Genomic DNA, 14,372 nt, shown 5'->3' on the forward strand with positions numbered 1-14,372 from the left:
ATGGCGAATGGCTGTTTTGGTCTAATGATGCCCATCTCTCCCCAGACATTGCAATTTCATTTTAGTCACCTATAATGAGTTAATTAGGCAATTTGCACACAAAGACATTCCTTGCTTGCCTGTAGGGCACTCACACCTAGTCAGGAATGTCAGTCAAATGCAATGAAACGAAAACCGTGGAGGTGTAGAGCATTTTAAAACTGCCTCGCGGCAGAATAAAGCAGATAACAATCTGTCATTTTTGGATTCCGTATTTGTAGCACTCTGTCCTGCAACAACCCTTATTTAGACGCAGCTAGTGCTGCCATCCGATTAAGTCACACAAATGCAGTGGCTTTAATTGCAGCCTGGTGCACTGCACACATTACCTGTTTATTTTATATATTTCCTAGGGATTAATGACCAGTTGTGAGTAATTGTGCATCCTGACCCATTAACCCTAACCAATTATGAATCCCCAGTAAATGCACAGATCCAGGGCCATTATTTCTATTGTCAGCTTAGACTGGAAACAAAACTTAGTAGGTCTATCCCTGTGCTTCTCCTTAAATGAGTGCTTAAATGCTTTGCTAGATCTGGACTCCAAGTTCAAACCTTGCATTTTCAAAGTGCTTCAGGGAGTGTTAGCCACCCAGCTACTCCCAGTCACTTCAGTGGGAATGACAAGTCTTTGAAAATTTAGGGAGAAGTGTTTTCTCTGAGATTCAGCAGCAATCATTTTTAGTCCAATGGGATAATCCCTTTAGTGGATTAATGCTACAGTTTCTGCTTCTATTCAGAAGCAGTAGGTCAAGTATTAGTATTCAAGCTTTAAGCCATTTCCCACCCCCATAATCACTTAGTTGTCCATTCACGTTTCCAAAATGAGAAACATCACACATACCCCAACAGAAATGATGATAGGTCCTTTGATTAGCCACCAGTAAGGCGAGCCCTGGTTAATATCCCAGCATCTGGAAAAGTAGAACTTAAATTAACATAGATATACATGGTCATTGGAATATGATTACATGGAGAAACCACAGATTAGGGTCAACAGAATTATGAGTACCTGTTACCTCATTTTAAGATGGAATGGAGCCATCCAAATCCCTGCAATTTGGCTTTGTAGAGTCTTGGTTCCATAAATATTATCCTACTCATACTATCCTGGTTGGGTTGCAATAGACAGGATGGAAACTGTCTATTGCAACCCTTATGTAGCAAGTGATAGCCAGAAATCTATTGCTTCGTGGTTGAAAATAGGAATGACAGCAGGTTATAAGGGCTGTTGCTGAAAGCCAAATCAAAAACATTATTGCTGTTTGGAAAATCTCTTTTTGAACTATGGGACATTGTCTTTGTAGCAGGAAGAAAGTCTGAAACAGAAGCCTTTGTGTTAGAGGTCTGGTATGAGGCCTGAGGCCTGAACTAAAGTAGTGGTTAAACCTTTGCTGATATGAAGCAAAGTCAGCTTGTGAGTAAGAGGCAAACCCTACTCACAGAATTTGGCAAAAACAGGGTTGATATTCCAGAAATACACATTCTAAAGAAGTGCTAGTTATGTGCGCTTATGCAAACACATTTCGATATTAAGCGCCACCCCAACATTCCGATATTAAGGATGGTACAAAAACATTCCCCAAAAATAACAGGAACACACTAACCCCTCCTAAAAAATAAGGTCAAAATGATAGTACATAATAAAAGTGTTTTAATTGAACCAACATGTACAAAAGGATGGGTAATAACTTGCAACGTTAAGGGGTAGTAACTAACTTGTTTGTATTGGGGTATAAAAGGTGTATTTTAAAGGGAGTATTTTTGGCCAGCCTACGGAGCAGTGGAAAGTCCCGCCGCTAACTAAGCTGTGTCCATTGTCGGGGCATACATGTCTTAGTATCCCTGTAAAGTCTGCCGGGTGCTAGTACTGTGCTTCATCTACAATAAACCTGGTTGGGCACCTTTGCTAAAAACCGAGTCTGTGGATTGATTGAGCAGTTTAATTAAGGTCTGCTAGCTCCGCTATCTGCGCAGAGCTGGGACAGCACACTGAATGAACTCATACGCAGCCAATCTCTGATCACATTAGTGACCCCGATCGCTATAAATAATAGCTTCATTTTATAAGGCTATGTAAGTATCTCAGGCTTCTGATGATATCCGACACCACTGTAGCTCTGCTCCATAGTTATCATTATTTCATCTGAATCCCTTGATTTCTCTGAAGCATAACACTTCAAGTTTCTGATTATAATGTTTGCAAAAGCAAGTGATATAGTGAAAGCTGTAACTCCACCCCCTTGCAAACATATTTTCAATCACTTCTTAAAAAATTCTTCCTTTAGCCTCAATGTTTTCATAGTCTCAGTGCAAGAGGTACATTTGTTTTGGACCGTTTGAAATAAATCTCTTAATCCTTTTACCAGACCGGGAAAAAAAAATACAAAGCAAAATTCTGGTTCCACTGAACTCAGCAGCAAAACTCCCATGGACTTCAATGGGGGAAGGATTTCACCCACATATATTTTCCATTTAATTTTTTTCTTTGTGCTCATCATTATTTTTTAAAAAGGAAGGGTTAAGGGCATGATCCTCACTGCCATGCACTTATGAAACCATTCACACTTATGCAAAATGGATGTAAAGATGCAAGACATTGATTTCAATAGAGCTTCACACTGGCACAGAGAAAAGTGAAGGACTGGGACCAATCATAACATCAAAAATGCAGCAACGTATGAAACTTCAACTTACGCGGTGTCTTCAAAATATAGCTTTGCTAATATCCACACTACGGTGAAAAATGTTGGGAAACCTGTAGAAACAATTTAATACACATTGATTTTTTTTTCTGATTTCATTAATTATTCCAAATTCAGTTTCCATCCTGTCTATTGTAACCCAACCAGGATAGTATGAGACACATTTACTGACCATAGAAAATGCCCTGTGCAATGACCATTATGTCTAACAAGAATTGCATTTTAACCTAATGAGGTTATGGTGAGCTGCATAAATATAATGGGAAATCTCCCAATGCACTATGTCATTGACCAGTTAATGTTTGCACAGGATGGATAAGTGAATATGAAAACAATACAATAACTCCAGGATGGACCTGTCCCTGTAAACTATTGCTCGTATGAGAAATCCTTAATCAGGTGACTAGTTGTCTCAGCTACAATTCCTAAGATCAGGTTGCAACTTCCACCTCCAGTTTTAGGTAAAGAGTGGTGGTTTTGGCATAGCAAAGTGCTGAGGAGTGGCATTTAGCCATTTCAATAATCCCTCTAAACTCTTTATAAACATCACTCAGTAAATTATCATAGTGCTCCTGTAAGGTAACGCTGATGGGCATGGTACAGATTAGACAGAGATTCGTTTTACTATCCATATTTCACTGATAGAGAAATCAAGGCATGCAGATTAATGTGAAAAGAACGAGGAGTACTTGTGGCACCTTAGAGACTATCTTTTCGCTGATGCAGACTAACACGGCTACTACTCTGAGATTAATGTGACTTGCTCAAGGCCACACAGGTAGATACTGGCAGAGCCAGAATTAAATATCAGGGATTCCTGGCTCCCAGTGCTGTATCCAGGCCAAGAGATGGTGCATCCCCAGTGTCCTCATACAGTCTGCAAATTCTACAGGTTTCATACAACCATCCAAACCATAGAACCCTTTGAGGTTCATCCATTTGATAGTATATGGGCATTTACTTTGGCATCAGGATGTTTCCATTGACCCCAGTGGGTGATGGATCAAGCCCTGAAACATAATCTGAACTTTTCTAGTCCCATCTCAGCCCTCACTTACCCCATCCAAACAGAACAAGCCACCAAAAATAGCGTCTTCCATGAGGAAAGGATGATAAGAGCAGACAGTTCAGGTAAAGCGCCTCTACCAGCAGCCACATGAAATTAGTCATCATAAAATAGTGACAGAAAGCCACTGTTATCTTGCATTCAGTCTAAAGAGCAGGGAAAGCAAAATTTCATTATACAGATATTATGGGTACCACAATGTCACATACAAGCACAAGCAGTGGCAAAGTATTAACCAGTACATTAATGATATACAAAGATATCAAATGCCACCATAATCTCCTTTTCAAATGCTTACTGTAGAGAAGCTGCAATGGTCAATATCGTCCTTCTGGAAGAGGACCGCATCCTTAATGAAAATGGCAATAGTTTTCAAGATGAAGGTGAGAAAGAGCTGGATGTGGATATAATTTCTGGGGCAGCGGAGTCTCCTGGAGGAAAAGAAGGAAGGCCAGCAAAATGAAGTGGTGGGAGTTGGGTAACTCATCTTTCACGTGAATGGGTTTCCTTAGAGTGGGGATGTCAAAAGTGCTCCGATGTGGCCTACCTCTGCTCACATTGAACTCAATGGCTGAATGGACTCTGAATTTGAGAAATAACCTTCTCTGATGTAACACTGACTGTGCTCGCACAGCTCCCAAGCAACAGGGAGTGGTGCAGAGAGACCCATGAGTATCTAGATAGCTTTCTCAGCAAATGGGACAGTGATTATATTTAGAGACTGATTTGCAGAGGTAATATGCAGCTGCAGCTCAGCATCTTCAGAAGGAGTTGGGAATACTCAGCAACAGGGCTGCCCCGAGGATTCGGGGGTCTGGAGTAAAGCAATTTTGGGGGCCCCTTCCATAAAAAAAAAGTTGTAATACTATAGAATACTATATTCTCATGGGGGCCTCTGCGGGCCCCGGGACCTGGGGCAAATTGCCCCACTTGCCTGCCCCTCTGGGCAGCCCTGCTCAGCAACCATGAAAATCAGGCTGCATTAAAGTCTAATCCACACCAGATCACTCATGTCTAATCATAATGTTCGCTTCTAGTGTGATGAGTGTTACAACTGAATGGAAATGCAAAATGCGTTGTGAAATAGCAGATATTTCTGCCAGTTATCAATCTGTAAATCTGTTGGCCCATAGCTTCCAGCATGTTGCATTAACTCGATAGCTGTTTATTCTGTTTACTTTTGCGGGCCCAGGGTAAATGTTCAGAAACATACCTGAATGCAATAAGAACAGTGACAGCCAGGGCGAGGGAGGAGATGGAAATGCTGTACCCCACAGTGTAGATGATCTTTACAGTAGAAAAATAGGACTGCTATAAAGAAGAAAATGAAGAAGTCACACATGTTTTAATGAAAAAAGATGGAAAAGAAGCTACACAGAATCTGGTGGGTTTGCTTTGTTGGGCATCAGAACCTTTTCTGTGGCCTCAGTTCACATCCCTGACTTTCACTTTTTGAGGGTTCGTGTGATCTCAACAGAAAACTCCACTGGAATCCTTTATCCTTTCACTAGGCTTCATATCTAAACCTTGAAGAACAGTAAACTCTGCATAGTTTTGCTGGAAAACCACCAGAGGGCCTAGGATGGCTTGAAATTGGATCTAAGTTAACTCAAAAGGTTCTGGGAATTTTGCAAGTCTTTCTATGAAACTGTGCTGCCTTTCAGGCTTATAATGATCTCTGAAACCAGGCAAGTTTGGCCCAGTTTGGGTTTCTTGACAAAATTTCAACCTGACACTCTTTGTGAATATATTGTTATACCATGACTGGTCTACATTAAACCTTCCTATAAGTCACCACTCACTCATTTACTAAACCAAAATCTTCTTGCTTTGATAAAATGTTCTGATAATTATGGCAGAAGTTCAAGATAATCAACGGTAGAAGGTCCAGGGAGATGGGTAACAAGGAGGGAAGGATGAATCTCATGATGTGCAAGGTTTTGTGAGCCTCTCAAACTATTTTTAGGGGATTCCAAATGGCAGTAATTTGAGTTCACAAAGCTTTGTCTGCTACACTTTAAACCCACATATGTTTTACAAGAACGATTCAATTTTAACACCCCCCCCCCCCGGATGACATCCTGGCCCCACTGAAGTAATTGGAAGAAGTCCCACTGACTTCAATGGGGTGTGGATTTAACATCAGATTTTCCTAAATTGCAGGCAGACTAGAGCCTTGTATTAGAGATAGAGGTAATTCCTCAAAAGCTAGGTTGGCACTAATGGCTGCCTAATATATGATATACACAGCACGGTGTATCATTTTGTCCTATGACTGGACAGCTGTAAATGGGCCAGTTCATCTGGACTGATCCCTTAGATTAGAATATGTGTAAACTACTTATGCTAAACAATCCGTTCCACATTGTATTTAGCTATGACACTCTGAGTACCTTTTCCACCTAAGTACCTGAAGAAGAGTTCTGTATAGCTCAAAAGCTTGTCTCTCTGACCAACAGAAGGTGGTCCAATACCTTGTCTCCCTGATATCCTGGGACTGACGTGTTTACAACACTGCAAACCTCAATTTTTTCATGATTATTCTCTCTCTCTTTTTCCTTCTGTTTTTCAACCTTGCCCTATCTGTATTTCACTGTTTGTGCTTTGTTCCTATTTCCATTCTATTTGTCTACTGGATGTTTTCTCCCTCTATTCCCAAACTAAACTTTTCCCATATACAAGAAAAACCTAATAATGCTTGAGTTAAAATCCAGCTTTTTTCAGACATCGTATTTGAGTGGGTAGGAATTTGGATAAACTAACTTCATCCATCTCTAGAGGAAGCAGAAAATAAAAGTAGACGTGGACCCCAGATGCAGAGTTTGGATCTGAATCCAAACTTTTCCTAAGTCTGGAAGTATCTGTCTTGGTCCCATTTTAATTTTATTGTATAGATGCTGTCACCCTGGCCAGTCTTTGCTGGAGAACAGCTCCATGTTGGAAAGGAAAGCCGGTTAGAATCTCTAGTGTCTCTCTCTCTCAATAAAATTTAAGCAATAATTATAGTTCAATATTCAGAAATGCTGAGCAGTATTGAAGCAATTGGGAGCTGCAGCTCCTTTGCTCATAGTAGGGTACATATTGTGTCTACCACCTTGTGGCGAAACACTAGATTGCACTTAACCCATTAGCAAAGCCCTGACAGCAGTTCTTACTCAAGAGTGTGTTTATCCAGCTAAAACTCAAACATGGGATCCTCAGCAGCAAATCCACCTGGTGAATCAATGAGAACTCATCTCATGAGCAAGTGTTTCAAAGCTGAGGTAGGGTCATCCCAGCTGGCAGCCATTCCTTGCAAATCAGATAGGGAAGAAAGTCCATATAAGGCAATAATCCAATTCCCAAGTGGATAAACAAGAAGGCCAAAGAGTGAACCTAGGTGAAAAAACAGGGCAATTGCCAACGAAAACAGCAGGCTCATGCTATGTTTGTTTTTGCACTAGAAGTGCAAGGAATAAATACAAGGAAGGGAAAAGAACATTTCAAGAGTTGCATTTCCGCATTACAGATCAGCCAGCTGGAAAGCAACTTCCAAGTTAAACAGCACGCTGACAAACAGGGAAGAAATAAAGTGAAGATGACAACAAAAATCCATCCAACATATATGGAATGGATTATTGACTAAGCTCTCTCTGACAGGCGAAATTAACTTCGATAAGTAAAACAGAATCTTGTTTTCATTTGTTCAAACAGCAAGGGTCTGATTCTCTGCTGTTTTCTATCAGTTTTACCCTAATGGAGAGACTTCTGATTGAATTTACACCTGAGTAACAGAGAAGAATCAGCAACAAAGCCAGGGGGACCCAGGGGTTTGAATCAGTACACTTATATCAGGCAGGGTTCTGATTTTTTTCCTGATATGGAGATACCAGTACAACCCTAGCGTATGTCTATTCCAGGAGAGCTTTACCAGTCTGGGATTACTGGCAAGCTGTATCAACAAAGCGCTTCTAGTGTGGATGCAGTTTATATCAGCAAAAATATGACTTACGCTGGAGTTGAAAAACCACCTCTCCTGAGTGAAACAAGCTATACTAGTCAAAATGCAGCTTTCCTGGTGTAACTATCTACACTAGGGGACTTCTGCCAGACCCAATCTAAGATGGATGTAATGATGCTGTTATTAAGGTGCCTTATACCAATATCACTTATTCCTCTTCCTGTACAAAAATAGCTTTACCAGCAGAATCACATTTATACGTAAGCACAAGGTGTAGTTAAAATGGGAAAAATTTGTTGTGCAGACAAGATTAAAGTGACAACGGTTTTGGGAATCAAACTGACAAAATGTGCCAAATACTAATCTAAATTAAATCCAGAATAACTCTGTTGAAGTCAATGGATTTACATCTATATAATAGAGACCAGAATCTGGGCATGGTATTTTTCTTAAGCCCAGATTTCCTTTTGCTTTGTTATGGCTGCTTATTTTTTCTTTAAATGATTTGTGTTCTTTAAACTAGACGAGGAGCAAAACTGCAGCATCTTCTGTTAAACTGATTCAATTTGTCTTGAGTCTGAAATTCTGGTGAAAAAAGGACGTTTGCTTATTATTGCAGCAATGCTACCGACAGCTCCGACTGATTGAGTATAACTGAAGTATTAATCCCAGTTTTGGACTAGATCTTCAGCTGGTGTATGTCCATGTCGTTCAACAGAGTTAGACGAATTTACAACACCAGGAGATCTGGCCCTATATTTTTCTGACACAGCTCTCTAGATCTATGAGGTGTCTAAATGACTGCTCTCTTAACCTGTATAATAAATGGCATTAACTTCACAGAGCAAGTGGACAGAATAAAAATACAATGATATTTTATACTGAGTGAGAATGTCGCTGCTTCAACCAAGTTTCCATCCCCAACTTCTGAAATAGAAAGGTTTATGACTAGCGTCTGCATATTTCTGAATGGTATTGGTTCAGATATACTTACTTCCTCAACTGGAATCTCATCGTTCACTGGACAGGCAATGTGATAGGAGGGATATGGATCAGACCAGCCATTCACTGTACAGTTTCTTCTTACCAAACCTGCAAGAAATGCTTGTTTTTATTGCTAATCAAGGCCATACATTAGATCGTAAGCCCACAAGGGCAGAGATTATCATTTTGTTCTGTTTTTGTACACAGGGGTGGCTCTGTGTTTTGTTGCCCCAAGCATGGCAGTCAGGTGGCCTTCGGTGGCATGCCTGCGGGCGGTCCGCTGGTCACATGGATTTGGCGGTGGTTCTGCGGGTGATCTGCCAGTGATCTGCCACCAAATTGCCACCAAAGCCGTGGGACCGGCGGACCTCCCACAGGCGTGCTGCCAAAGGCTGCCTGACTGCTGCCCTCACAGTGACCGGCAGGCCACCCCCTGCAGCTTGTCGCCCCAGGCACGTGCTTGCTACGCTAGTGCCTGGAGCCGCCCCTGTTTGTACACCACCTAGCGCAAAGGGGTCCTGGTCTGTCACTAGGGCTCCTAGGCACTACAGTAATTCAGATAAATAATAATATGAATGCATTAATTCCACGACAAAACAGAAAGGAGCAGTAGTAGGTAGCTTGCTAATGAGGAGCTTCAGAATGGGCAGGGGCAACATTCCTGGTGGGTAGGAAGGACTTACATTCCTGCTGCAGAAGAATACATGAGAGCAGTTCTAGGAAGAGATACAACTTGTGAGGTTCCCTGGACCTTCTTCATCCTAATCCTAAAGTATGTCCTGACCTGACTGGTCCAGAGAGAGGGACCCCGAATACACCACCACCTCCATCAGCTCTGGCTGAATCCCAAACACCACCTGGGATGGGAGACTTTGTCTCTCTCCTCCCGTCCCTCTCCCCCATGTATGTTTTTCCTTCCCCATTTCTCCTATCCCTCTCCATTTTCCTTTTGGCTAATCAGAGTCTGGCTTAGCTGGTGTGAAAGTAGAATTAATTATATTGTAAAAATAAGGCCAGGTCTACACTGCGACTTTAAATCGGTTTAATGGCCGATATACCGATTTAACGCTGTACCCGTTCACATGACGTCGTCATTAATATCGAGTTAAACGGCTCCTTAAATCGATTTCGGAACTCCTCCCAGACAAGAGGAGTAGCGCTAAATCATAGTAATTTTTTGAACTCGATTAAGGGGTATCGTGGGATGAAATCGACCATTATTGCCTCCTAGAATTCCCACAGTGCACCACTTGACCCACTCTCTGGTTCCGGCAATCCGACACCGGATGCGGAGTGCCGGTAAACAAAGAAACCCCGAACCTTCTTAAGAATGACATATGCCTGCAAACACGCTGTCACCTGACACCACAGGACGATGCAGTTGCAAATGCAAAATACAGTCCTCATTGAACTCGAGATACTAAGACTCTAATCGCTGTATGAGGAGACAAATCTTTTTAATCAAACTCCGTAAAGAACAGGAAAGCCCAAAGCGTATTGAAAATCAACGCCAAACGGATTACACAGCCGTGCGACAACCATAACGGAAGTCGAAACTCAAACGGATGCCATCCGGGGAGGAGGGGGTAATGAGACTACAGCAGCACTCCACAGCATCTCGAAAACCTATTCATTCTGCTGAGCGCGTTGCCAATTCGTAGCTTATACAGCGGTCTTGCTGGTCACGAACAGCCGTCATCTCTCCCCCCCCAGCACTGAAAAAATGTAAAATAATATTCCTGAGAGCTGAAATGTAACCTCTGTGTACTGAAGAGCTGGCAAGCAGTACCGAGTTTGACAGTTTTTGTTATTATACTGTCAGTCCAATTCTCCTTTGTGACCTCAGGTCCATGATTGGCGTCACTGGCCGTTACCAACTCGCACTCCGGAAAAAGCCTGGACGCCAAAACGTGTGTCTGCTGCCTCATCCACAAAAGGGCACAGGGTGAGGCTGTACCACACACGACCCGGCCGGCAATGTTCGTCTGGCCCAATCCAGCACCTGCCTCACCGGAAGTGGGAACTATGGATACACCATAAACTGAGGAATACGCTGCCTCGACAGTGCACACCGCATCCTTGAAAACGTGGAAGCTTGAGCCAGAGACGCAAACAATCGAGTTCGTGGATCCAACGTGATGATACGCTAGAACCGAGTTTATAATCTGTCTATGATAAATACTGGTTAAGCAATTTGAAAATAATCGGGCCATTAAACATACCCTAAAGATGATTAAAAAATTTTCGGCACCTATAAGAACGTAGGGAAGTCACCAGGGCAGGAACAAGACGAGGTTGCACAGAACAATGCACCGTTTAAGCAATTGAAAAAGTAGTACCGGGATCGAGACAGAGTCAAAAAATAAAGGACGGTGACATAGCATCTGTGTAAGCAGGTGGCTTTTTCCTGTCTGTTCCTTTCTTGGTCCCTTGTCAACACTCTGACCCTTTTATCTGTAAAAACAATATTATTGGTCTGATATGGTGCCCACATAGCGAATGGAATATTGGCGGAACGCGCTAATAAACAGATGTCTGACAAATCGTGAGTCCTGAATCTAACGACGTCAGTATCAGTCACATAGTATCATTTTGCATACACCGCCGCAAGTCGGTGGAACAAAAACGAAAGGAGGTGAGTAAAGTCAAGCCCTCACCAGTCTGTGCTGGTACAAGTTTCATCTTGGAAGCCTGTCAGACGTGCTCTGCCATTCCAACGGAGGTAAGCGAAAAAGCAACACAGAACCACAGAAGCGCATTTCACATGTCGTTTCCTCTCCGCCCTCGTGTAGGTGTTTAGCCGTTTATGTCTTTGTAGCAGACGGGTCGGACATGGAAACATCAGCAAGAGACAGCCTTCAGCCCATCTCAAACCATAACGATCCAAGTGCCCATCAGGGAGAGGAAATAGTGAGGACTGGTTAGCATATGCAAACAGAGGCTGGTCACACTAACGCTTTAATCAATTAATAGAGCGTTAAAGTCGATTATAAGCTGTACCCGTGCCACACTAAACGCGCCATCTAGTCATAACAGCTCTCATCGTTTCTTACCCACCGCGACAAGGATAAAGCGCTAAATTCATATTATACAATCGGATGATTACGGTTGAGTGTGGACGAAAACACTCGACAGTAGATGGCCACCGGAGCGGTATATACGAGCCACATGGCACCACGACCGCTCTGGACAGCATCTGAACTGCGATGCAGAGGGCAGGTAAATGCAGAGAAAGCCCCACGAACATTTGAATTACATTTGCCGATGCCCAGCGCAGAGCCTGATCAGCGTTCGAGCAGTCAGCAAATCCACAAAGAGCTCCAGCAATGGACGTACGGGAAACTGACTGGATCGCTATGCTAATGGAGAAAAATCGCTGTATCAGAGCTCCGTTACAGAACACCAAATGCCAAAGCGTTCGAAAAAAATCTCCAGGGATATACAGCGCTCGCGTGACACGACGTAACGGGAAGCCAGAGACCAAATGGACGCTCATGAGAGGAGGAGGGGGTACTGAGGATCCAGCTATCCACAGCCAGTCACGCAGTCTCTAAAAAGTATTTGCATCTTGGCGAGCGCCCAATGTCTGTAGGTACAAACCACAGTGCTGGCGGATCAGGATACTCCTCAGTTCCCCCCCTCCCCCACCATGTGAAAAGAAAGAAAGAGGAAAGCATTTCTTGACTTCTTTCAGTGTCACCGCTAATGTTGTACTGTAACGCGACTGCTAAAGCAGTGAAGAGCACAACCGCCTCTTCCCCCTCCCCGGGTAGAACGGTGCAGTAGGACAGTAACCGTCCTCATGAACCCCATGCCTGATAATGCTCAATACCATGAGGGAATGATTCCTGGTTACTCCTCCAGTAGATAGGACAGAACGACTAATAAGCATCTCATCATAGCAACTGGGGGTAAGCCCCCCCTTCCCTGTGTAAAGAAAAGATTCTGTACTGCCTGGACTGTCATAGCCCCGGGAGGTGCCCCCCTCATTTATCTCACTACAAAATCTCTGTTTCTTATTCTGCATCTTTTATAACTTCATGACACAAATGGGGGGGAACTGCCATGGTAGCCCAGGAAGGTTGGGGGAGGAGGAAGCAACAGGTGGGTTGTTGCAGGGCACCCCTGTGAATACTGACATGGAGCAGCTGTGCTCTGATACACTAGTCCTCTAATACACTTGCCCCTATTCTAGGCAGGACTGACTCTATTTTAGAAACCCATAAGGGAGGGATTGACTCAGTCCCAAGTGAGTCAATCCCAATTTTGCTTTTGCATTGCACCCCGGCTTTCAGCCAGCAGCACTCATGATAGCAGCGGACAGTACAGGAGAGGAGAGATAATCGTCATCTCATTGCCAGTTTCTCCGGCAGTAGACGGTACAGAACGACCGGTAACATCCGCTATCATTGCAAAAGCAAGTGAATGCAAGCGCTGGAGTATCGCCTCTCTCTCCACGGCATCCGTACACATACGGTGCAGAAAAAAAACGCTGAACGGGCTCCATGGTTGCCGTGCAATGGCGTCTGGCCAGGCAATCCAAGGGGAAAACGGCGCGAAAGGATAGCTGATGTTTTCCCGGAGGAAGGAATGACTGACGACATTAAACCAGAACCCCCGAGACAATTAAGATTCAACCCTGAATTCCAAAGGTAGGGGAGACGCAACTATGGGATAGCTACGGAATGCTACCACAAAGCAACGCTTCAGAAATCGACAGTTAGCCTTGAACATGACGCCACAAACGCTCGAATTACTGTGCCTAGTGTGGCCGCATGAAATCGAAATTATAATATCAGTTTTATAAAACCGATTTTAGCAAATTCGATTTTATCCCGTAGTGTAGACGTGGCCTAAGCATGCTCAGTTCATGGGAGCATGCTCAGTAGAAGCCAAGCAGAAAATCCTGCCCTCCTCATGCACATGATGCCTCTGATATCAACTAACATTTTCTCTTTTCCCCCAAAAATACAGTTATTACCATCTTTAAGGCCATACAAAAGACTGTCAAACAAGGGCTATTTCCTTCTAAAAGCTCTCTCCAGCTAAAGGGAAAGAGAACAGGGGATGTTGTTAAAATGAAAATATTATTTACTATTTTATATGTCAAATGCTTTAACTGTTTTCCCTTATTTTCTGTATCTTTAATAAAAAGCTTAAAGGATGTTTACTGGTATGTCTGCTATGGTACAAAGCATGCTGGGGCCTCTATACCAAACTCCAACTTTTGTTTAAAACTGTTTAATGTTGGACAGCGACAGGGTTATGTTAACACTGGATTCCATCTAAATTAATAAAACACTACTTAATTTAACTCCTTTTAACATGAGTTTGTGGGATATCATTTCTAAAGTGTGAAGACTTGGAAGGTTAAGATAATATTCTCCTCCTTTATAAAGGAGTTTTACCATAAAGAAAGTTTTAGCTTTGTAACTACATGAAAGAGAGAAATAAAGGATTCTGTCACTGTCATACCCTATCCTCCTTTTATTCTAAGAGAGACGTCTTTTGCAGTATCTTCAGCGAAATAATTTTTTAATCATAGGATTAAAATTAAATAATATGAAATTTGAAATAAAGAGTTTTAAAGCAATATTATGCCAATCTTTTAACAATAATGTAAGCATGTTTTTACATT

The 14,372-nt window shown here is 42.6% G+C and overlaps 1 protein-coding gene across 7 annotated transcripts in view; it reads right to left on the minus strand.

The window, feature by feature from the left end:
• Positions 1 to 14,372, minus strand: part of GHRHR (growth hormone releasing hormone receptor) — a 58,342-nt gene that overhangs the window by 10,013 nt on the left and 33,957 nt on the right. For all 7 annotated transcript variants that reach the window (XM_032764672.2, XM_032764674.2, XM_032764675.2 and 4 more), the window contains 6 exons: positions 8,745 to 8,842; positions 5,024 to 5,121; positions 4,109 to 4,241; positions 3,803 to 3,956; positions 2,737 to 2,797; positions 884 to 953 (listed from right to left, as the gene is read on the minus strand). In XM_032764672.2, coding sequence (XP_032620563.1) covers positions 884 to 953; positions 2,737 to 2,797; positions 3,803 to 3,956; positions 4,109 to 4,241; positions 5,024 to 5,121; positions 8,745 to 8,842 — 614 coding nt within the window. The remainder of the gene's footprint in view (positions 1 to 883; positions 954 to 2,736; positions 2,798 to 3,802; positions 3,957 to 4,108; positions 4,242 to 5,023; positions 5,122 to 8,744; positions 8,843 to 14,372) is intronic.

This window comes from Chelonoidis abingdonii, chromosome 2 (genome assembly GCF_003597395.2).
Source record: "Chelonoidis abingdonii isolate Lonesome George chromosome 2, CheloAbing_2.0, whole genome shotgun sequence".
In the NCBI taxonomy this organism is placed as follows: domain Eukaryota; kingdom Metazoa; phylum Chordata; order Testudines; family Testudinidae; genus Chelonoidis; species Chelonoidis abingdonii.